At 49.6% G+C, this 23,759-nt stretch overlaps 1 protein-coding gene across 12 annotated transcripts in view; it reads left to right on the forward strand.

Annotated features, from left to right (window-relative positions):
• CAMKK2 (calcium/calmodulin dependent protein kinase kinase 2) overlaps positions 1-23,759 on the forward strand; it is a 47,962-nt gene that overhangs the window by 13,539 nt on the left and 10,664 nt on the right. For 7 of the 12 annotated variants that reach the window (XR_003516815.1, XM_027575406.1, XM_027575405.1 and 4 more), the window contains exons 2-14: positions 2,681-3,174; positions 7,534-7,581; positions 8,260-8,313; positions 9,025-9,076; positions 9,433-9,566; positions 12,935-12,971; positions 16,798-16,819; positions 16,969-17,057; positions 18,447-18,646; positions 19,322-19,375; positions 21,697-21,770; positions 21,866-21,953; positions 23,080-23,208. Coding sequence is in view for 11 of the 12 variants with exons in the window: in XM_027575405.1 (XP_027431206.1) it covers positions 2,681-3,174; positions 7,534-7,581; positions 8,260-8,313; positions 9,025-9,076; positions 9,433-9,566; positions 12,935-12,971; positions 16,798-16,819; positions 16,969-17,057; positions 18,447-18,646; positions 19,322-19,375; positions 21,697-21,770; positions 21,866-21,953; positions 23,080-23,208 (1,475 nt within the window). In the remaining variant the exon portion in view is untranslated. Of the gene's footprint in view, positions 1-2,194; positions 2,293-2,680; positions 3,175-7,533; positions 7,582-8,259; positions 8,314-9,024; positions 9,077-9,432; positions 9,567-12,934; positions 12,972-16,797; positions 16,820-16,968; positions 17,058-18,446; positions 18,647-19,321; positions 19,376-21,696; positions 21,771-21,865; positions 21,954-23,079; positions 23,209-23,759 lie in introns of those variants that run through there. The other 5 variants (XM_027575410.1, XM_027575414.1, XM_027575409.1 and 2 more) reach the window with 2 other exon arrangements.

The raw sequence follows: 23,759 nt of genomic DNA on the forward strand, positions 1-23,759 counted from the left end.
GTACAGCTCAGTGGCATTAATGACGTTCACAGTGTTGTTCAACAATCACCATTGTCTATTTTCTAGGACTTTTTTGTCACTCCACACTGAACTCTGTACCCCCCTTTTTTTAAAAAGATTTTATTTATTTATTTGACAGAGAGAGAGGGAACACAAGCAGGGGGAGTGGGAGAGGCAGAGAGAGAGGCAGGCTCCCCGCTGAGCAGGGAGCCCGATGCAGGACTCGATCCCAGGACCCCGGGACCATGACCTGAGCTGAAGGCAGACGCTTAACCGACTGAGCGGCCCAGGCACCCTGAACTCTGTACCCCTTAAACAGTGACTCGCTGTTCTTCTCTCCCCGAGGAGAGAGATACCCTCTCTCTTCTGTCTGTATGATGTTGTCTATTCTAGGTCCCTCATATAATGCAATCATATGGTATTTGTCCTTTAATATTTGGCTTGTTTCACTTAGCATGTTTTCAGAGTTCATCCATGGGTGTAGCATGTGTTGGAACTTTATTCCTTTTTATGGCTGAATAATATTCCATCATATGGATAGAACACGTTCTTTTTTTTTTTTTAAAGATTTTATTTATTTGAGAGAGAGAGAATGAGAGAGAGAGAGCACGAGAGGGAAGAGGGTCAGAGGGAGAAGCAGACTCCCCGCTGAGCAGGGAGCCCGATGCGGGACTCGATTCCGGGACTCCAGGATCATGACCTGAGCTGAAGGCAGTCACTTAACCAACTGAGCCACCCAGGCGCCCAGAACGCGTTCTTTTATCCATTCACAGTTGATGGACACTTGGGTTGTTTCCACCTTTTGACTGTGCATAGTGCTGTCAGGAGCAAGGGTGTATCTGTAGCTGTTTGGATCCCTACTTCATTCTCCTGGGTACATACCTGGGAGAGGAATTGCTGGATCCTGTGGTCATTCTGCAGTTAACTTTTTGAGGACCCACCAGACCATTTCATTGTAGTTTAAATTTGCCCTTCTCTTACTCTAGCTAAGGCTGAGCATCTTGTCCCAGGATGGCTTTCTTTGTCACTCTTCACCATGAACTCCTTGTTCATAAACTGTACCTAGGATGCTGCAGTGATTTTGTTAATGCTTTTCTCATTGATCTTCCCCTCCTCCACAAGAGCACGGACCCCATCCACCTAGGTTACTGTCCAGATTGCCGGACGCAGGAGCAAGCTGTTCCCTAACTACTTCTTACAGGACTATCCCAAGAAGACAAGTGGCATTTGCCCCTCACCCAACTCCTCCAGGAAGCACGCTGGCTTTCTGCTCCCGTCTGTGCATTCCTCCCTTTCCCCTCACTGCCACGCAGTGCCATAAAGAGATACCCTTTTATTCATTCATAAAACCTCTCTACTCAGCACCACTGTTTGCCTGGGACCTTGGTGATGTGGGTGATCAGTCTGGAGCTGCCACCATTAGGATGTATTCCCTGAATCCTAGTGGCACCTGTGACATTTGTCCCGCAGAATTTGTCAAACACATGAACCAAAGGTTAATGATCTGTCCCAGAGACGGAAGGAATTGACAGTCTAAGGAAGTGCCAACTTTTTTTTTTTTTTTTAGTTCACATAACATGAACTTCGCTGCTTAAAAATGAACACTTCAGCAGCACTTAGTACATTGACAGTTCTGTGCCGTCATCACGTCTGTTTAATTCCAGAACATGTTCATCACCCCAGGAGACCCTGTACCGATTAGCAGCCACTCCCGTTCTCCCCAACACCTCAGTCCTAGGCAACCACTAATCTACTTTTTGTTTCTATGGATTTGCCTGTTCTAGAAATTTCAGTTAAAGAGAATTATACATACATGATCTTTGCGGTCTGGCTTCCTTCACTTAGCATGATGTTTTTGAGGTTCATTCGGACTGTAGCAGGTGTCAGTACTTTGTTCCTTTAATGGCTGAATAATATTCCATTGTGTGGTTAGACCACATTCTGCTTATCTGTTCAGCTGTTGATGGACATGTAGGTTGTTTTCCCTTTTGGCTATGGTGAATAGTGCTATTCAGGTGTGTACCTAGAAACAGAATTGCTGGGTCATGTGGTCATTCTCCGTTTAGGCTTTTTGAGGAACCCCTCAAAGAACTATTTGATGTCAACCTTTTTTTTTTTTTTTTTAACTCCTGTTGTGGGGCTTGAACTCAAGACCCTGAGATCAAGAGTGGCATGCTCTACCAGCTGAGCCAGCCAGGTGCTCGGATGTCAACCTTTCCACTTCATGTTTGCTGTATGCCTGGCAGGCACCAGCTAGAGTGCTGAACTAGGAAAACATGAAATAATAAATAGGTAAAAAAAAAAAAAAAAAAAAAAAGAAAGTGGTGGTGGTGGGGGGAACAGGAAATTCTAGGCCCAAATCCCAGTTTAGCAACAAGCGGCTTGAGCTGGAAGTAGCTGCCGCCTCTGTAGGGGGCAGGCTTACTCTATTTTGGGGTTTTCTCATACTTGGTTCCTACAGAGATGGAGTTTGGATTTCGTCTGTGTGTGAGGAGGGGCTTTTCAAGTAAGGAAGTGTGGAGTAGGCTCTTCTGTATAGACTTAAGATCATATCACATGTTTTGCAAGATTTTTTAAGGCTGTCCACTGGAGGCGGGAAGGAGGTTCCCGCGGCGCCCGGGGGCAGCCCGCTTCCCCTGCCCTGCTCGCAGCGGGCGGCTGACCCTTCCTCTCTCCGCAGGTGGCCCTGCTGCCGGATGGGAGTGCCCGGGCGCGCGCACCATGTCATCATGCGTCTCTAGCCAGCCCAGCAGCGACCCGGCCGCCCTCCAGGATGAGCTGGGGGGCGGCGGCGGCAGCGGCAGCGAAGGCCAGAAGCCCTGTGAGGCCCTGCAGGGCCTCTCATCCCTGAGCATCCGCCTGGGCATGGAGTCCTTCATCGTGGTCACCGAGTGTGAGCCGGGCTGCGCAGTGGACCGCGGCCCGGCCCGGGACCGGCCCCTGGAGGCCGATGGCCGAGAGGGGCCCCTCGACGCCTCCGCCTCCGAGCCCCAGGCCCGGCCCCAGCTGTGCAGTCGCAAGCTCTCCCTGCAGGAGCGGTCCCAGCTGGACGCGAACGGACGCTGCGTCTACGCGGCCCTGCCCCACTCGCCGGTGGGCTCCCCGCAGTCCTCGCCGCGGTTGCCCCGGCGGCCCACCGTGGAGTCCCACCACGTCTCCATCACTGGCATGCAGGTGTGTGAGCTGGCCGAGCCCGCGCGGTCCTCTGTTAGGTGGCGTCCATTTGGGACGTGACCCCAGGAAACCCAGGTGGGGGTGGGAAGTGTGGGTGGAAGAGAAGGAGGTCAGCAAGGGTGCCCGAGGGAACTGGTTGCCGCCATGCGCAACTGACTGGGGCTCCATCTCTGGGGAACCCTGTTTGACAGTGTAGAAAGTCCTGTACCTCAAGAGTTATCTGGCCCGAGGGCCAAGGGAGCTGGGCCTTTCATACCAACTCCTGGCAATTGCTGGTGGGGCTTCTGGGAGCAGGTGATCTGCCCTGAGAGTGGGCACAGCAGCTCTGGGGCCACAGAGAACGTCCAGCGGAGATGTAGGCACTGGTGGATGGAGTTGTGCTGGGGCTGGCGGTCAGTGAGAAGCCTCCTGGCCCAGCAGCAGGGCACCAGGCAGACTCTCAGCACCTGGTGTGTATTTCTCATTTGATCCTTGCTGAAAACTTCTGGGAGGTAGGTTAGAACTCAGAGCCCCACTAGGGCACACTGGGCCTGAGTGATCTGCCCCTGCCCCCTCTCCCGCCCCATCTCCAGCCTTTCTGCTGCCGGCTAACAGGGCTCCATCCACGTTGCCTTCTTTGTATTCCTCAGATATTCACGCTCATTCCCTCCATTAGGCCTTTACCCCCTGCTGTCCTCTTTGCTTGGACCCCCCCCTTCCCGCCCCCCCTGTCTTTGCAGGGCTGTCTCCCCCTGACAGCCAAGTTTCAACTCAAATGTCTCCTCCTCTGAAGGGCCTCTCAGACCACCTTCTGTAAGCAGCCTCAGCCCCCAGCCCCCTCCCCTGTCACCCTGTTGATGCGACACTCATCACCATCTGATTATCTGTGTGTCTGTTGAGTTGTTTTTGGCCTGTCTCCCCAGCTAGAATGTAAGCTCAGAAGGAACAGTCCTGTCCACCATCATGTTCCCAGCACCCAGTGCACATAGTAGGAACACAAAAATATTTGTTGAAGGAATGAATGAATTTAATTGGGAGAAGTATGGATATCGAGAATGGCTTTCTAAAGGGGCCGGTATTTAACTATATTTTGAGGGCTAGGTAGGATTTTCATAATTGGAGATGGGTACACACAGAGAGTTCACTGCAGGGGAATGCACAGCGTGAGCAAAGGCCCAGGGGTAGAAGTCAGGATGTGGGGGGAAGGGCAGTCAAGGGTAGGGCCCATGTAGGGAGCACTGTGGCAACAGGGCTAGAGGGAGAGTTTGGGTTTATTTCATTTAGAGTTGAGTCAGCCTAGAGAAATTGAGACACACTGCCCTTCACCACAGAAGTGGCTTTAACACAGTAGGGCTTATTTATCATGTAAAATAAATCTGGAGGTAGGCATTTGGGACCTGTGTGGTTGTCCTGTTGTTGTTGTTGTCCTTAAAACCTCATGGTCTCAAGATGGCTGCTGTGACTGTAGCCCTCACAGCTTCATTCCAGACAGGAAGAAGGAATGGGGAAGAAGAGCAAAAGTCATCTGCTGTCTAAGTCAGTCCTTTTTCCTGGAAACTCTACCCAATAACTTCTGCCTACTCCTGCTACCCAGAACATAGATAGTGTGGCCACCCCTAGCTGTAAGAGAGCCTGGGAAATTCGGTTTTCCAGCCTGGGACATTGCCACCCAGCTATCCATTTATAAGGAAGAAAGGGGAGCCTGGTATTTGGTTGGCAACTAGGTGACTCTGCCACGGTCAGAGGAATGGAGTCAGGACTTGACCCTGGAAGCATCAGGGCCTGATGGGATCAGAGTGGAATCTGGAAGATGAATTCAGCAGCATTTGGGGCTTAGATTAGGGGCAGCGAGGCCCCTTAGGACAGCTCTGCAGGGCCCCACTTCAGCCTGTCACATCCCTCTAGGACTTATGGGAATAAAATCAACACTGGAAAGAAACAGAGGAAGCAACCTAAAATGTCCCCTGGTGAAGGGAGGGCTCTGTGAGCCGAGGAGTGCTATACAGCAGGTCAAAAGACGCAGGTACACTCTGACATGTAACTGTCTCCAGTGACGTTGAGAGGGAAATGACCTAGTGTGACATCATTTTTGCCTCCCCAAACCCCATCCCAAAACGATGCTCTGTATTTTCAACAGGTGCATGTATGCGTGCATTTACATAGAGAAAGGCCTGGAAGTTTATGCACCAAACCGATGTCAAGGTTCGGGGAAAGGGTTAGAATTGGGTTGGGGGGGTTCAAGGGAAGTGTTGGGCTTATCTGTAACACTGGAAGTGTTATTTTCTATCATGTTTCTTTTCCCAGTTTTACTTCTTTTATCACCTAACATTTCCTCCCTAATATGTTGAGGTATAATTGAAGTAAAACAAAGTGCACATATTTCAAGTGTACAATATGATCAGTGCTGATACATGCATACGTCTGTGAAACCATCGCCCCAGTCAAGATCACAAACCTTCCCCGCACACCCGACGACACATCCTCCCCCTTCTTCCCCTTTCCCAGGTAACTGTTGACCTGCTTTTTATTTTTATTTAAATTTTTTTTTTTTTTAAGATTTTATTTATTTATTTGAGAGAGAGAGAATGAGAGATAGAGAGCACGAGAGGGAAGAGGGTCAGAGGGAGAAGCAGACTCCCCGCCGAGCAGGGAGCCCGATGCGGGACTCGATCCCGGGACTCCAGGATCATGACCTGAGCCGAAGGCAGTCGCTTAACCAACTGAGCCACCCAGGCGCCCCGTTGACCTGCTTTTTAGCATTGTAGATTAGTTTGCAAGTTCAAGAACTTTATGTAAGTGGAATGATCTAGTATGTACTCTTTTTTGGGCTTAGCTTCTTTGACGGCATGATGATTTCGAGATTTGTCCGTGTTGTTGCATGCTTCCTTTTTATGGCTAACTAGCACTCCATTGTCTGCGATGGACCACTGTTTGTTGACCACTGTTTATCTGTCAGTGGGTGTTTGAGTTGTTTCGACTTATTACACATGACGCTCTTTGGAACATTTGTCTGTGAGTCTTTGCACGGACATGAGTTTTCACACCTCTTAGATGAACAGCTAGGAGCAGAATGGCTATGTCCTGGAGGAGGTGTTTAAGAAACTGCCCAACTGTTTTCCGAAGAGACTGCACCATTTTCAATTCCTACCAGCGGTGTGCAAAGCTTCTCCATGCCCTACATTATTCCTGCAACACTTGGTATGGTCAGTCTTGGATTTTAGCCAAGCTAATGGGTGTGGTTTTAATTTACATTTCCCCCATGATTCATGATGTTGAGCCTCCTTTTTTATTTTGAGCCTCTTTTCATGTGCTTACTGATCATTTGTATATCTTCTTTTTTTAAGATGAGGGTGTTGTTATTAATGAGTTATAAGAGTTCTTTATCTGTCTGAATGCCAGTCTGATGTGTTGCAAATAGCTTCTCTCAGGCTGTGGCTTGTCTTTTGTTTCCTTAATAGTGAGTGTCTGAAAGAGCAAAAGTTTTTTTTTTTTCCCAAAGAGCAAAGGTTTTAATTTTGATGAAATCCAGTTTATCACTTGTTGCCTTTTATATCTTGTACTTTTGTACAAAAAGATCCTTTGAGAAACCGTTAAGAAACCATTGTCAGGGCGCCTGGGTGGCTCAGTTGGTTGGGCGACTGCCTTCGGCTCGGGTCATGGTCCTGGAGTCCCGGGATCGAGTCCAGCATGGGGCTTCCTGCTCGGCGGGGAGTCTGCTTCTCCCTCTGACCCTCTTCCCTCTCATGCTTTCTATCTCTCATTCTCTCTCTCTCTCAAATAAATAAATAAAATCTTTAAAAAAAAAAAGAAAAAAAAACCATTGTCAGCCTCACGGTCACTCAGATATTCTCTACTTTATGTCACTGTATGTTTTTACAGGACAGCATAGTCCTTAGCTAGGATTACTTGTTTAATTTAAAATCAACATTTTGGGAACACCTCTTAAAAATGGGTATTAAGGGGGTGCCTGGGTGGCTCAGATGGTTAAGCATCTGTCTTCGGCTCAGGTCATGATCCCAGGGTCCTGGGATCGAGCCCCACATCAGGCTCCCTGTTGAACGGAGAGCCTGCTTCTCCCTCTCCCTCTCCCTCTGCCTGCTGCTTCCCCTGCTTGTACACTCTCTCTCTCTGTCAAAAATAAATAAAATCTTTAAAAAAATGGGTATTAAAAGAGTACATACTGTATGATCACCTTTTTGCAATTTACAAAAACTCGGCTGTTAGAAGTCAGGGTAGTGGTCACCCTGGGAGATGCTTCTAGGGCGCTGGGAAAATTCTCTTTCCTGATTTGGGTCCTGGTTCATGTGTTTGTTTTGTGAAAAACGTATTGAGCTGCAAACTTACAATTCATATACGGTGTGTTTCTACTTAACTTTCCAGGATTGCGTACAGCTGAATCAGTACACACTGAAGGATGAAATTGGAAAGGTAAATATCCCAGGACCCAGGCTGGTTTTCTACATCTACCAAGAATGTCTCAGATACAGTGGAGGGAGCCCGCTAGAGCTGGGAGTTGGAAGAAGTCCTTGGAGGCGAGATTGTGGGGGAGGGTTTTGTCGTCAGTGGTCCATCTGGTTTATTTTCTTTCTACATCATAATATTAATGTGTTTCCACAAAAGCTCAGACAGCTTCGAGGGAATTCCATATCACCAACATTAGTGTTCCCCCCCCCCCCCCCCAAGGTGCTCTCACATCTGTTTTTGCTTTTATTTCAGCCAACAGGCAGTATCTTTGCAGGGGTCAAAAACTCAAATGCCAATAGAAAGCAAATGAGTAATATAAATGAGCAAAGCATGCTAGGTCTAAGGCAGTAGGGAGTGGTGAGGACTGTGACAAACTGTTAACATGTAGAAATGATTATGGGTCCATATGGACAGATCGGATTTTTTTCAAAAGAAGCTGAGATTTTAGATTTTACATCTGATCTTTCTGTTTTTAAATGTTGGCAACTAATTCAAACTTTCTAAAAACTGCAGATGCAATAAAATGTAATCGCAGAGCAGATTTGGCCATTTGGCTACTGGTTTGCAGCCCCTGTATTAGGGTCCTCATTTTGCAGATTGTAACTTCTGGATAGTATGTCATGGGCATCTCCCTTTATCCAGGGCTCCTATGGTGTGGTCAAGTTGGCCTACAATGAAAATGACAATACCTATTACGTGAGTATCCATGTCCCCTTCCCCGCCCTCACCGTTGTCCAAAGCAAAAGCCGCCTTTCCAGAACTTGGTTTCCTGGAAGATTTTCTTCGCTGTTGTCTCATTTTATTCTTAGGTCATTTCATTTTGTGCATTAGGAAGGAAGTGGTGTTGCCATTATGTGGATGTGGAAATGGGGAGGCAAAGTGATTGGCTCAGAAAGAAAATGGGTAAATTCAGTAAATGTCTCATAGCCTTACTCTGGGCTACCATTTCTACATCCTTCATAGCACCAAGAACCAGGTGGTAGTGAGACAAATTGCCCTTGTAGCTGAGGCTTTGGGGTCAGTCCAGTGTGGGTTCAAATTCTGGCTCTCTCATCTGCCAACTGTGTGTCCTTGGCCAAGTGACATAACACCTGAGCCTCAGTTTCCCCGTGTGTAGAACAGCCTGTCCTCCGTCACTCTAGCTCACTAGTGTCTTGGTTCACTTGTATCGCGTCCCAAGGCTTGTGGTCCCAGCTGGGAAAGAGGACCAGGAACCTCAGAAGCACCCTCAGGGCTGGGGGGACCCTGGCAGTCCAGCCCCCAGGCCACCCGCAGCTGCTTGACCCACTCCGATGACAAAGCACTCACTGCACTGCCCTGAGGCCGCCAGGGAGCCAAGAGTGGAGGGAACTCTCCCTCCTCCTTCCTCTCCATTTTAACCGAGGTGTGGGGTCTTTTCTCCCATAGGCGATGAAGGTGCTGTCCAAAAAGAAGCTGATCCGACAGGCGGGCTTTCCACGTGAGTTTGGTGGACCAGGCCTTTGTTCTTAGGTGCAGGGCTGGGGCACGACAGAGAGGATCTCACTGAATGGTGTCCCCTGCAGAGTGCCCGGGTAGAGGCCTCAAAGACTCCTGTCACTATGGCCTGGGGTATGGCGTGGGAAGGAGGGGACAGAAAGTTGAGCGAGGGGGCTGGGTCTCCAGCCTCACTGATTTTCAGCAGCAGAAGAGACAGATGAGAGGAGCAAGCTACTTATGGCCCCTGGTGGCATCAGCCACTCTAGCCCTGCCGAGACCCCCTCACTTGGATTGCCCCCCCATTTGCAGAGGAAAAGCTTTTTGCCCTGACCCTGGGATGGTCTGTGTCTCCTCCAGGTCGCCCCCCGCCCCGAGGCACCCGGCCAGCCCCTGGGGGCTGCATCCAGCCTAGGGGCCCCATTGAGCAGGTGTACCAGGAAATCGCCATCCTCAAGAAGCTAGACCACCCCAATGTGGTGAAGCTGGTGGAGGTGAGCTAGGGGGACAGGGAGGAGGGAGGCAAGAATGGTGATTGTCCAGGCCCAGCTCTCTTACGACCCAAACGCTGCACCACCGGTTTCTAGGGAGAGCCATTCCATGTTAAACAGCTGTTGCAGAGCGAAGTAGTATTTATTGCTCCAGGTTTCTTCACCCCTGTTCTTTCATGTTATTCTCACCCTTCCCTAAGACTATTTATTATTCCCATTTTACAGATAAAGAAATTGAAGGTCAGACGGATACCGAGACTTGCCCTTTATCCATTTTTGTCTTTGGAGCTGGTTCTCTTTCTCTTATATATATATATATATATATATATATATATATATATATATATATATGGTTTTAGCTCAAAAGCAGACATATGCATGTAAACAAATGGGCATGGCTGTGTTCTAATAAAACTTTATTTACAAAAAAACAGGCAGAGGGCCAGATTTGGCTTGCATGCTATATTTGCCATCCCCTGTTCTAGATCAGCAGTTCTTACAGTTTTTGGTCTCAGGATTCCTTTATGTCCTTCAAAATTATTGAAGGCCCCAAAAAAGTTTTGCGTATGTGGGTTATATTTATTATTTGCCATATTAAGATTTAAAACTGAGAAGTTTAAAAATTATTTATTAATTCATTTAAAAACAACAACAATTGGGCGCCTGGGTGGCTCAGTCGTTGGGCGTCTGCCTTCGGCTCGGGTAATGATCCCAGGGTCCTAGGATCGAGCCCCGCATCGGGCTCCCTGCCCTGAGGGAGGCCTGTTTCTCCCTCTCCCACTCCCCCTGCTTGTGTTCCCTCTCTCGTTGTGTCTCTCTCTGTCAAATAAATAAATAAAATCTTTAAAAACAACAACAACAACAATCCCATTATATAACAATATATTTTTATGAAAAATAAGTATATTTTCTGAAAAAATTTTAAGAAGAGTGGCGTTTTACATTTTATTTTTTTAAAAAATATTTATTTATTTATTTATTTATTTTAGAGAGAGGTAGAGAGGGAGCATGGTGGGGAGGAACAGAGGGAGAGGGAGAGACAGTCCCAAGCATACTCTGCGATGAGTGCGGAGTCCGACACAGGGCTCGATTCCAGGATCCTGAGATCATGACCTGAGCCGAAACCAGGAGTCGGATGCTTAACGGACTGTGCCACCCAGGCGCCCTGGCATTTTACATCTTTGCAAATTTTTGTTGTTGTTGACGTCTGGCTTAATAGAAGATGATTGGATTCTCATATCTGCGCTTGCATTCAGCTGTGGTGATTTTGCATGCCATGTGGTTTCTCGTTTCTCTACTAGTAGAGAATGCGAGTAGAAAGGGCAAATATTATCTTAGTTTTATTTATTTTATTTTATCACTTTTTTAAATAAGATTTTAATTTATTTTTTATTTATTTATTTTAGTTTTTTAGATTTTATTTATTTCAGACAGAGAGAGAAAGAGAGAGAGAGAGCACGAGCTGGGCAGGGGAGGGGCAGAGAGAGAAGCAGGCTCCCGGCTGAAGAGGGAGCCCGATGCGGGGCTTGATCCCAGGACCCTGGGATCACAACCTGAGCCAAAGGCAGATGCTTAACCAATTGAGCCACCCAGGCGCCCCAATTAAGATTTTATTTTTATTTATTTGAGAGAGAGATACCAAGAGAGCATGAGCAGGGAGGAGAGGGAGAAACCGGCTCCCTGCTGATCAGGGAGCCGGACGCCGGGCTCGATCCCAGGACCAAGGGACCATAACCTGAGCCAAAGGCAGACGCTTAAACGACTGAGCTACCCAGTGCTCGTTATCTTAGTTTTAGTGTGAAAATCGTTTTGACCTCATGATTTCCCTGAAAGCATCTTGGGGATCTCTAGAAGTCCCCGAACTACATTTGGAGCACCTCCGGCCTAGATGACAGGACTTGTAAATGGCATGTGATAAAGTACGTAATTGGATGGGTGTTCGTGGTGCTGCAGGAGCATGGAGTGCCAGCAGCCAGCCAGCCCAAACAGCTGAGGAAGGCTTTTCAGGGAAAGGATGTTTGAGATGACCCTGGTTGTTCCCTGATGGAGGTAACAGGGAAAGGACAGAGAAGGGCATTGCAGAGGAAGGAACAGCATGTGCAAAGGGCCGGTGTCCTCTGTTTGGGGGTGCACTCCTGCCTTTGGTGGGTGTGAGGGTTAGTAGCCATGCCCTCCTGGGGCTTTTCAGGTGTGGGCTCTAGGTAGGCCATGCCCTGGGTCCGACTCCCCCGACAGGGCAGGGCTTGGGGCTCCAGGTGGGAGCCTAGGGTGCATCTCTTTCTCAGGGCTCTCGTCCTGTGGATCTTGGTTGACTGGGGAAGGTGAGCATGATGTGGGAAGAGGCAGGAGGAGCAGTCTAGCCAAGGAGAGAAGGAGAGGGATGGTGGCCGCAGGCTGCCTCCACCTGTCACACTGAGTTTCACAGTCTCAATTCGCTGATGGCTGGAGTCAGCCGTCTTAGAGGAAGCTCAAGGACACTTGGTCTAGCAAGTGGCCCTGGGTCCTGGCATGGTCTCCCTGGCCCCCACCGCCCTGTGGCATCTGACCTGTCCACCCAACAAGACTGGTGGCCGGCCTGCCTGTTGGACGGACCTCAGACATTCATCAGATGGACATGGACATTCATCAGGCATTTCCTGAGCACTGACTATGAGCCTTATCCTGTGCAGGGCACCGCAGAGGCAACCCAGGCGGGTACAGCCGTTTGCAGAGAGGGACAAGATACACATAAGTGACGAGCTGAAAGCAGGATGGCCGTGAGAAGAGAGCGAGGACATGCCGTGGCAGTTCCAGGCCGGGGGACGTCTTTTCTCACAGGGGCAGGAAGTCAGGGGGCGCTTCACGGAGGGGTCGGAAGAGCCCAGACAGGATTTGCATTTTCACCCTGAGGATCAGTCCTCTGTCTCCTAGGAGACAGGTGGGATTCTTACTGAAACTGAGACATTTCCCAGGGAAGGAATTTAAAAAAAAGAAAAATTTTTTTTTTTTTTTAAGTAATCTCTACTCTCAATGTGGGGCTCAAACTCACGACCCTGAGATCCAAGAGTGGCTTGCTCGACTGACTGAGGCAGCCGGGCGCCCCCATTTCCCAGGGGAGGAATTTGCCCCTCCCTTTTGTAACCTCTTTTCTAGGTGTTTTGGACCCTTGAGGATTGGGCTAGAAGGTGCCTATTTTCCAGATGGCCGTTTGGATCACACACTCTGGGTTTTTTCCTGTGCCCTTCATCTTAACCAGGAAAACCAGTGGAAAGCACAGCCCTCCTGTTGGCAAATGCAGTCATGTGGATGCTGCCTCCCTGCTCATATCATTTCTCTCTCTTCCTCTCCCCTGCTCCTCATCTCCGGCCTGTTCCGTGTGGCTGTGCCAATAGGTGCTGGATGACCCCAATGAGGACCATCTGTACATGGGTAAGAGAGCCCTTGCCATCCGCCACCTTTGCTCAGGCAGCTGCACCTGCCAAACCCCGGGGTCCTCTTGAGCATTCCCTGTCCCTGGCTCCCCCGCCAAAGCTGGGCACCACAGTGAGTCACACGTGAGGCTGCAGCCCAGGTTTGGAGCAGGAGATGGAAGGGAGTGCTTGCTGAGACTTCTCTGGAGGTCCTGTTCATTCACTTGCAAATATTTATTGAGCACCTGCTAATGCTGAGCATGTTCTAGGCACTAAGGATGCAGTGGTGAGTGAGAAAGATGAGGCTCCCGCTCTTGTGAGGCTGACATTCTAGTCGGGGAAGACAGATAGTCAACAACTAAATAAATCAGTTAACTTCAGTAGATCCTCTGAAGAAGGTTAAATAGGATGACCTGAGAGAGAGGGATTGAGGGGCCACTTCACATATGAGGTGATGATTTGGCACCTGAATGTCAAAGACACAGTCCTGTTACATGTGGGGAAGAGCATTCCAGGCAAAGGGAACAGCAGGTGCAAAGGCTCTGAGGCTGGTGAGAGCTTAGCGTGTTTGAGAAAAATGTGGCTGCAACAGAGTAAACCAGGGAGAGGGGATGGGTAAGAGGATGGAGAGCCCGAGGCCGCGGGGGGGGCGTCTGGAGCCTTGGAGGGCACTGCACAAAGAAATGGAGGGACTCAGGCATGTCCTCAGAGATTTGATTTTTTAAAAACTGGTGAGGACATGGGACAGCCCTCTGTCAGCTCTAAGCATAGGTACTGATGAAGGAAGGAAGGGCAGGACTAATTCAAATCTGGAGAGCAGACTGTTGGGCCCAGGAATGCATGATTGACAGGTCACATGTCCTTGCAATATGGCTTGGGTGGGCATTCAAATGAGCCTGTGCATTTCAAGTGAGTGTAGATGCCAGCCGGGAGGGGTATCGAGGTGAGGAGAGTGGGCACGAGCCCAGCCTGGAATCCAGACGTCTCCTGGATGAGCACGGGGGATGATCCTTTTTGCACAAGGAGTGATTATATGGGGTCTGGTCTGAAAACAAGCTCAGAGCTCCCTTTCTCCTCACGTAGTTGCTATGGTTCAGTTCCGAGGAAGTGTTGCAGCTTAGGACATTTTATTTTTCATTTCCCCCTCCTCTTCCCTGCCCCAGGTTTTTATTATGACAAATGTTAAGCCTACAGAAAAGTTGAAAGAACAGTACAATGAGTATCTGTATACCTACCACCCAGATTCAACAGTTGTTAATTTTTTTGTCAGATTTGCTTTATCAGCCTAGCCACCCACCCATCCATTTCTGTATTTTTTTTGCTGAACTATCCAAAATGTAAAGTAGCAGACATCTTGACACTTCAGCCTCTGAATACTTCAGTGTGCATCTCACATAGGGACATTCTCCCGTGTGGTCACAGTACCATTATTACATCTGAAAAAGTTAATGCCAGTTCCCTGAGAGCATCTAAGGTGCACTCCATGTTCAAATTTTAGAACTCTTTCTTTGCCAGTTTGTTTGCAAATTTTAGAACTTATAAAATCTTCCTATAGAAACAATTTAGAGGCTACATAGTAAATCACATCAAATATGTTAACTTTATTTATTTTTTTTAAGATTTTATTTTTTGAGAGGGAGCACGAGCAGGGGGAGGGTCAGAGAGAGGGAGAAGCAGACTCCCTGCTGAGCAGAGAGCCCGAAGGAAGTGGGGCTCGATCCCAGGACCCCAGGATCGTGACCTGAGCCAAAGGCAGACACTTAACTGACTGAGCCACCCAGGCGCCCCTACATAGGTTAACTTGAAAAAATTACACGAGAGGGGCGCCTGGGTGGCTGGCTGTTTTCAATCACTAATAGCTAGCTTCCTCCATGCCGACCAAGTTACCGAGCTTAGGAGGAAGCACAGAAATTTGTGAAGCAGCTCGTGGAAGTTAAGTCTTCCAGAACGAAGTTGGGATAGGCCAGAGCTGAAGGGACCAGCGCTCCTGCCTATGGAAACCTTCCCTTCAAGTGCTGTTGCTTTTTGCTTCTAACCACAGCCTGACGCCACGGCAGATCTGCCCTAACTTGGGTTTGCCCAACACTGGTTGATGAACCTGAAGATAGGGAGGGGCCTGAGGGAGTTATGTTCCTTTTCTGGTCTTTTTATCTGAGGAGCCGGCTCTTGTCTCTCAGCCACCTGAGCCCTTGGAGATCTTTGAAACCATCTTTCGGTTTCTTCTATAAGAAACTCCAAGGTGGGTAGATGATTCTAGAACAACAGAGAGCACCAAAGTTATTCTTCACTTGATTTTGAAATTCACTGCATTTTTCACTTCCTATAGGATAGTTTCATGTTCCCAGTTATGTTTGTCCAAGCAGGACAAAATTAAAATAATTATTCAACATGACCCAGTAATTCTACTCTTAGGTAATATACCCCCCAAAACTGAAAACAGAGATCCACACAAGTGCTTGTACGTGAATGTTCAGAGCAGCACTATTCACAATAGCCAAAACGTGGGAACAACCTGAATGTTCATTAGCTAATGACTGGATACGCAAAATGCGGCATATGCACACAGTGGACTAGTATTCAGCCATAAAAAGGGATGAAGTACTGATTGATGCTACAACATGAATGAACCTTGACAATATGATGCTAAGTGAAAAAGCCTGTCACAAAAGGTCACATAGTATATGATTCCATATACATGAAACGTCCAGAATAGGCAAATCCATAGAAAGAGAAATCAGGTCAGTGGGTGCCAGGGGCCTGGAGGGAGGGGACTGACTACTCATGGGCATGGGGTTTCTTTATGAGGGGGTGAAAATTTCTGGAACTAAGGAGAGGCATAGTCACACAGCATCATGAATGCTAAATGCCACTGAATTGTAAATTTTAAATTAGTTAATTTTATGTTAGGAAAATTTCACCTCAATTTTTAAAAATGCAAAGAACAAAACAAAAAAGCCCCAGCAACAACAACAGCAAAGCCCTGTGCATTCCCTGGACACAGCTTACCTAATACTTGGTGGTTTGCAGCAGGGATTCCCCGCAAGTAGAGGACTGGGAAGGAGCTGGCTTGGTGGGAGGCATTTGCAGGTCGAGCATGAATGTGAGTCAAGAAAGGCCCTGTTGAGTCGTGGGATGCGTTGGCCTTTGAGGTGGTGAGGAAATCTCCACCCCCACCTCTCGCTCCAAGTCTTGTTTTGGATCGAGAGTCACGGGAAAGAGTCTGAGGCCCAGCTGACCACAGAGCATAGAGGAGCTGGAAGAATCTACAAGCATTCTTGGTCTGTGGCCTGACACAGCCCAGCAGTGTGGAGGATGTGGGAGGGATGGTTGAAACATGTTCCTGTTGTTTCTTGAATCAAAACTTTCCTGGGGTTCCGAGGACCCCGAGGGCTCCTTCTTTGTGCCTAAGTAAACAGATGTCGGGTTGTGTCCCCATAGTCCTGTTCTTTGGCATCAGGCGACTCGGGACCTGGGTGTGACTAAGAGGACACAGTTTAGTATCAGTCATATCCCTGGCATCTCCAAGGTATGAGTGGAGAGAAGAAAGGAGCCCATGAGCCATCTCTGCCTGTCTCCTGTCTCCCTGCTTTGTTTTCCCTGGCCAGGCGGTCCTTGGCTGTTTTGAGGGCTAGAAGTACAGTCGGACCGGGGTCAGACATCTCTGACCCCTAGCCTCCCGAGCAAGACCTTGACCAGCTTTGGCTCAGTGGATTGTTCTTTCCCCAGCCCGAATACTAGTTTCTGTGCTTCTTGGTGTTTCTGTGAGCGATTGGGAAGGAGGAGGAGGAGGAAGATGGATTTCCAATTTCCCAATGTAACAGTTCACCCCCTTCTCTTTCCTGCAGTGTTTGAACTGGTCAACCAGGGGTGAGTGTCCCGTTTTCCTTGCGGGTGTGATGCCTGAAGCTTCTTAAGCCGCAGAGCTTCTCGAGGGAGGTGGTGCCTGGTTCTGCTGGTGAAAGAGGGTGAAGGCCAGTGTATCTGGTTTGCTTTTCATGTGTGTGTTGACCTTCCAGGCCTGTGATGGAAGTGCCCACCCTCAAACCACTCTCGGAAGACCAGGCCCGTTTCTACTTCCAGGACCTGATCAAAGGCATAGAGTACCGTAAGCGGGGGCCTGTGGGAGGATTCTCACCCAGGGGTGGTTAACATCCCAGCTAGTGGATGGCAAGTGGGAAAGTGGACTTTCCCTCCTGGAGTACAAGCAGGAGGGTGAGAGACAGAATTGTCTGACATGCAGTCGTGGACAGCTACAGAAAGCCATGCTCCTGATGGAAAAAGAAACCCTTCTTCTGCCACAAAAATTAAGAGCCATATTGATAATGACTGTTTCCCCCAGCACGTTCTGTGTGTACCAGGCACCATTAGGGGCTGTATTTATGTTGTCCCTTATTCCCAGCAACCCTGGGATGGGGATCCTGTTCACCTCCCGTTACCTTAGTTTTCTCATCTGTTAAATGGGAATAAAGTGTCTCTCACCAGGGTGGAAATCAGCCAGTTCATATCAGTAGTTCTGACTGACAGGTGTCCTTTCTGCTTCTGGTTGTTAAAACATTTTGTCTCTTCCCCTTGCCCATCACATAGGATTGTTGGGAGATTTATTTATTTATTTTTTAAGATTTTACTGATTCATTTGAGACAGAGAGATACAAAGAGAGAGAGAGAGCATGAGCAGGGGAGAGGGAGAGGGAGAAGCAGACTCCCGGCCGAGCAGGGAGCCCGACACGGGACTCGATCCCAGGACCCTGGGATCATGACCTGAGCCGAAGGCAGATGCTTAACCGACTGAGCCACCCAGGCTCCCCCCGCCCCCTTTTTTAAAGATTTTAATTGTTGGGAGATTTAAATGGGGAAAATGGGAAGCACTTAACCCAGGGCTGGGCCCCAGACGGGGTACTCAACAAATGGAGCTGCTGCCCCTATTACTGGTTTCATCACTGTCAACACTGCCACCAGCAAAGAAACGCAGTTGGGTCTTCCAGGCCACAGGAAGAGAGACCATGTCCTCTCCTATGGGCTGACATCCGGGCAGGAACAAGTTAGGGAGGTCCCCAGTCCTACTTTGTGGTCCACACTTCCATTCGACCAGCACCATTCGTTGTTGAGTGTTGGCATTAGTAAATGAAAATATGTTGGACTGTCACAAGTTGTGAGGCTTCTAGCTGGACGCCAGCCAGGCTCAACAAAAACTCTCCAGGGACCGCTGTCACCTACGACTTAGACTAGGGCAGGTGGTTACTGACTATTATTGTCAGTCGGTGTTGCACTCATTTTTGAAGATGGGGTAATTTCCTTAAGCACACTCTGTCCCCCCTTACCTTTCAAAGCTGGGGGTATCCAGTAGGTTTGGGAGGGTAAGGCTGGGAAGGGCCTGGGGGCTGTGAGAGAGCACTGGGGGCCCATGTCTGTATTTCTGGGCTCTGGAGGCTAGGCAGAGCTCCTCACATGGTTTTCCTGCCCCCTCTCCCCCATCCGGTGTCCACCCCACCCCTAGTACACTATCAGAAGATCATCCACCGGGACATCAAACCTTCCAACCTCCTGGTGGGAGAAGATGGGCACATCAAGATTGCCGACTTCGGTGTGAGCAACGAGTTCAAGGGCAGCGACGCACTCCTCTCTAACACCGTGGGCACACCCGCCTTCATGGCGCCTGAGTCGCTCTCGGAGACCCGGAAGATCTTCTCTGGGAAGGTTGGTGTGGACCTGCCTGAGATGCTGAGTTCTGCCTCTGTTAGGGTCCTTTCAGTCTAAGTGGCAGAAATCCAACCCAAACTGGCTTAAACAATGAATCCATTGGATCATGTAGATGAAGAGCGGCTTCCGGTTTGGCTAGATACAGGGATTCAAACAGGAATTCATCTCTCCATCTTTCTGCTGTTTTCTTGAATTGGTTTCCTGCCCAGGTGGGTGGGTACCCCCAGCCATTCCAGGCTCCTTCCTATCAGCTTACCAACCTCAGAAGAAAGAGCGTTCCTCTTTCTGAAGAGCCCGCGCAAAAATCCCGGGATTGGCTCTGATTGGCCCAACCTGGGTCATGTGTCCATCCTTGAACCAATCATTGTGGCTGGGGGGAAAGTGGTGCTCTCATTGGCCAGGCCTGGGTCATGTGCCTATCCTTAAACCAATCACTATGGCTGGTGGAAATGACGCTCTTACTGGCCAGGCCTGGGTCATGTGCTCACCCAGAGGCCGGTAGCAGGATCAGTCTCACCCTCAGTTGGTGGATCCAGAGTCAGGAAGGGGTGGTTCTTCAGAGGAAAGCTGGAGGATTTGATCTTTGGCGGGGCAGAAGCAATAGACACCCCCCCCCCCCCCCCCCCCGCCCCGTCCCTTGTCTCCTTACACGAAGCTCTCTTTTTCTTGTAGGCTTTGGATGTTTGGGCCATGGGTGTGACGCTGTACTGCTTTGTGTTTGGCCAGGTAACGGGGTGGGGTGTCCTGACTGCTGGGTGTTGCTGGGCAGCCCCTGTGGGTTAATAGTTACCCTTGCAGAGAGACGGTACTTTATTCATTGAGTTTACCATTTTATTTCCACAGTTAGACCCGAATGTGAAAAAAAGATGCCTTTCTAAATGTACATACCTGTACAGAATAGTCCAATCTGTGCAAAACGATCTGTTAACACAGAAGGATTGGCAGAGGCTCTAGAGGTTGTAAATAGTTGATGGATTTAGGGCAAGGACAGCAAATGTGCCACCTCTCTCCCCACTCCGACACCCCAGACAGACATCACAAATCAATAGCCACTGGCACCCTTTCTTCCTGAGCCCAGTGCTGCTTTGATGTTCTTCTCAGCAGAGTGTGTTCCCAGAAGCTGTTGGAGGGACAGAATTGGAATGGATGTGAAAAATCCATTTGACATTATTGATTTAGAGATTGCTGTCTCGTCTCTTCATCGTTGTTTTTTTTTTTAAGGATTTTATTTATTTATTTGACACAGAGAGAGAGAGTACAAGCAGGGGGAACAGCAGAGGGAGAGGGAGAAGCAGGCTCCCTGCTGAGCAAGGAGCCCAATGCGGGACTCGATCCCAGCACCCTGGGATCATGACCTGAGCCGAAGGCAGACGCTTAACCAACTGAGCCCCCCAGGCGCCCTGCCCCCCCCGTTGTTGTTCTTTTGTTGTTATTTTTTATTATCAAATTATCATTATTTAGGAACTTCAGTTTTTAACTCTGAAGTTCAGATTAATTATGTGAGCAATAAAAGCATGGATTTTTCCTTTTCATGAATTTGTGCTTTTATGGAGGAAAGCTTAAGAAACTGGTCGCGTGGTTTATAATGTCCTCCCCACCAATATTTGATAAGATTTTCAATCATACAGCAAAGTTGAAATAACTACGGGAAACCCCCACGCAGCCACCAGCTGTTTTCTGCCATAAACATTTCACTGTATTTGCTTTATCACAAGTCTGTCCACGTCCATCTTCACCTTGTCTTACTTTCTTTTTCACATTCCAGATTAAGTTGCTAACATCTCTGCACTTCCTTCCAGATGCTTCAGAATGTAGTCATTAGCTAGAGCTCACTATTTGTGGTTCTTTTTTTTTTTTCCTTTTTGGGGTAAAATTGACATGAAATGTACAGATCTGAAGTGTACTGGTTAATGAGTTCTGTCAAATGGATATACCTGTGCAATCCAAACTCTTATCTCAAGTTACTACTCTTAATGAAAGAATTTTCCTTGGACAGGAGAGGACCAGGTCACATTCTGTGACCTTTTCCCACCTTCTGAGCACCCACATAGAGGTTCCTTTTTTCCAGCACAGCACCTGAGCTCTTCCCAGGTTGTCGGTTCCTCCCCCGAGTGAGAGCAGTGATTTGTCACTTGGGAAGTGGTGTGTGAACAGGATTCAGAGTCAACCCAGTCTGGGTAAATCCCAGCTTCATACACCCCAGGGCATGTCACCTCTCTGAGATTCTGTTTTTCTCTTTTGTAAAATGAGAAGAATATTTATGATTTCTTAAGGCTCTGAGAGGATCACCAGAAATAGTTCAAGCATTCATTAATTCAGCAGGTATTTATCAAACCCCTACTTTGTACCCGGGATATTCCTGGGCACTGTAGAAACGGCAGGAAGCAAGACAGGCAACAGTCCCTGCCCTCTTAGAGCTGATGTTTCCCCGCAGGAGCTAAACAGTACATGCATACAAATGTAACATAATGTCAGGGATAGGCACTCTGATGAGAAATCACATGACAGTGGGGGTGGTCTGCTTTAGACAGGAGCTCAGGAAGGCCTCCCTGAGAAGGTGAGCTTTGATCAGATACCTGAGGGATGGGAGAAAATGAGCCATGCAGATGTTGTTGGGAAGAACATTCCAGACAGGGAACAGCCAGTGAAGATTGGTGCTGAGAAACCTCAGTCCAGGGCCTGGCCCAGCGTAAGCCCTCATGAATCACTGCTGTTGCTGCTACATCTTATGTATTGTTCTTAGTTATTGTTATTGTTCACCCAGCAGGTGGGTGGAGAGAGTCTTTGACTTTGTTTACGTAGGTAAATTAAAGCACAGCCCTAGAGGAAAGCCCCAGTGTGGTGGGGAGGGGCTCTAGCCCTTGTAGAAGGGTATTCTGGGTTCTTCTAGACTTGTGGGCATGGGAGCTGCTCCCTCGCTGCAGTGGGCTCCTGGGCATCTATTCTTCTGCTGTAACGCACGTGGAGTGACACCAGTACGGGGCAGCCCTTGCAGGACTGATGGGGCAGCCGCTGACGGCCACTCTGTCCCCGCTGCCTCTTCGCAGTGCCCGTTCATGGACGAGCGGATCATGTGTTTGCACAGTAAGATCAAGAGTCAGGCCCTGGAATTTCCAGATCAGTGAGTATTGCCTGTCTGTCCCAAGTCACCTTCCTCTCCAAGCCCTTGGTGGTCCTCTGTGTGTTTCTCACCCTTGATGTGTCTTGCATCCCCAGGCCTGACATAGCTGAGGACTTGAAGGACCTGATCACCCGCATGTTGGACAAGAACCCAGAATCAAGGATCGTGGTGCCGGAAATCAAGGTACCTGGGGGCCACCGCTCTCCATGGGGTGTGCACCAGGGGCCAGGCCTGTGTCCTCTGCTTGGGATTGTTTGGCTCCCAGGCCCCACGCCCCTCCGTCCACAGCGCTGCGTCCTCCTTGGCACCGTTACCCTTCCATGCCCCGGGCCTCTGGCTGCTGAGGGCTGGCGGTGGTGGGGGCTGGAGAGGAGAACTTGGACTTGTGTTAACTGTGATTGTGGGAGTGGGATCTGCTGTCAGTGGGGCAGCTAGCACTCACTCCGATCGGCTTGGGTTGGTGTCATCCACCCTGACGGGACCAGACCAGAATGGGGTCTCTGTGTGCTCCATACCCCACTGCCCAAGTCCTGGATCCTTTCCTTGACCCTGCCCATCCCTTGGAGAAATCTCAGTGGGGGTGGGAGGAAATTAGTGAGCAGTTTGATACCCTCTTCCCAACCTGCTGAATTCCTTCCTTTTGCAGAAAGCACTGTTAGGAGAGATCCCTGTGCACCCCTACACCCTGACCAGTGCCACACTCACACATCAGACTCTTTAAGAAATCTAGAGGTTTGCTTCAGGAACTCCTAGGCATCTAGCTAACTAGCATTTGAGAAGAGGGAGGCCAAGTGGTTACAGATAAGGACTTGGACCCCTGCCTGGGTCCTCTCCTGACAGTGGCCTTCTAACTGGTCTCACTGTGCCTCCCTTTCCCCTTCTGTGAAATGGGGAGGGTCTGCTTGCTCTGAGCAGAGCCTTCCGGGGGGCAGCAGGGAAAGTTGCTGAGGGGTGATGGGTGCTCCTTGGGCAACTATACAAGGCAGATGCCAAATTCTGGTCACTTCTGCCAAGGCCTGGGCCAGATGGTGAGTGCGGTCCGGTGCACATCCCGGCCTGGTGGCTCCCTCCCATTCTCTGTCCCTCCGTCTTTTACACGTTTCCTTGCATCTCGCTCACCCCCCACCCTCTGCCTGGCTTGCCAGCTCTCTTGCATGCCTGACCTCAGGCCACCACCTCTGCACCCCCCCCCCCCCCCCACCGCCCCGCATTCCCTCCCTGGCTCCGCTCGCTGGCAGGGCCTCGGTGTTGCTCTCCGGCCTCTGGGAGCCTGTCGCCTGCCCCTCACCCCTCCTGTCATTCGTTGAAGCTGCACCCCTGGGTCACGAGGCACGGGGCGGAGCCGTTGCCATCGGAGGACGAGAACTGCACGCTGGTCGAGGTGACCGAAGAGGAGGTCGAGAATTCGGTCAAACACATTCCCAGCCTGGCAACCGTGGTAAGGCGGGCCGAACCACTGACCGAGAACAGGGACAGCCTGAGGCGGGCCGCCGAGGACGGGCCGGGACACAGGCGGGCGGCTAAGAAGCAGACGTTGGGCCTGAGAATCGGGATGGCCGGGTCTATCCCTGACTCACGGCCACCAGGCTCTGGGCCCTGGCCACACATCAGGCCAGGAGGCCCCTGCATCTTGTAGCTTTAGTTCTGTCTACAACCAGATTCTGTGTGACTGGGAGGGGTAGCTCCTCTCCAAAGATCCTACTGCTTTTTCTGGAATTCCTGCTTTCAGAGCATGGCAGGGGCAGGAGAAGGACCGGGACAGGTGCCAGGGGTGGGAGCTGGAGCTGAGGTCTCCAAGATGGAATTCCCTCCTGGCTGGGTCTTCGGTTGCCAGAGTGCATGGCTTCGTTTGTCTCACATCTGCTGTGTGGGCAGCTCCCAGGGCTAGGGGCAAGGTCTCCCAGCTCCGGTGCTTTTATGGCCTTATGTTTGGGTCTTGACCCAGGACAAAGGACCCAGAATGTGGAGTCCTCAGGCTTAACCTTGGAG

Source organism: Zalophus californianus, chromosome 14 (assembly GCF_009762305.2).
Source record: "Zalophus californianus isolate mZalCal1 chromosome 14, mZalCal1.pri.v2, whole genome shotgun sequence".
Lineage (NCBI taxonomy): Eukaryota > Metazoa > Chordata > Mammalia > Carnivora > Otariidae > Zalophus > Zalophus californianus.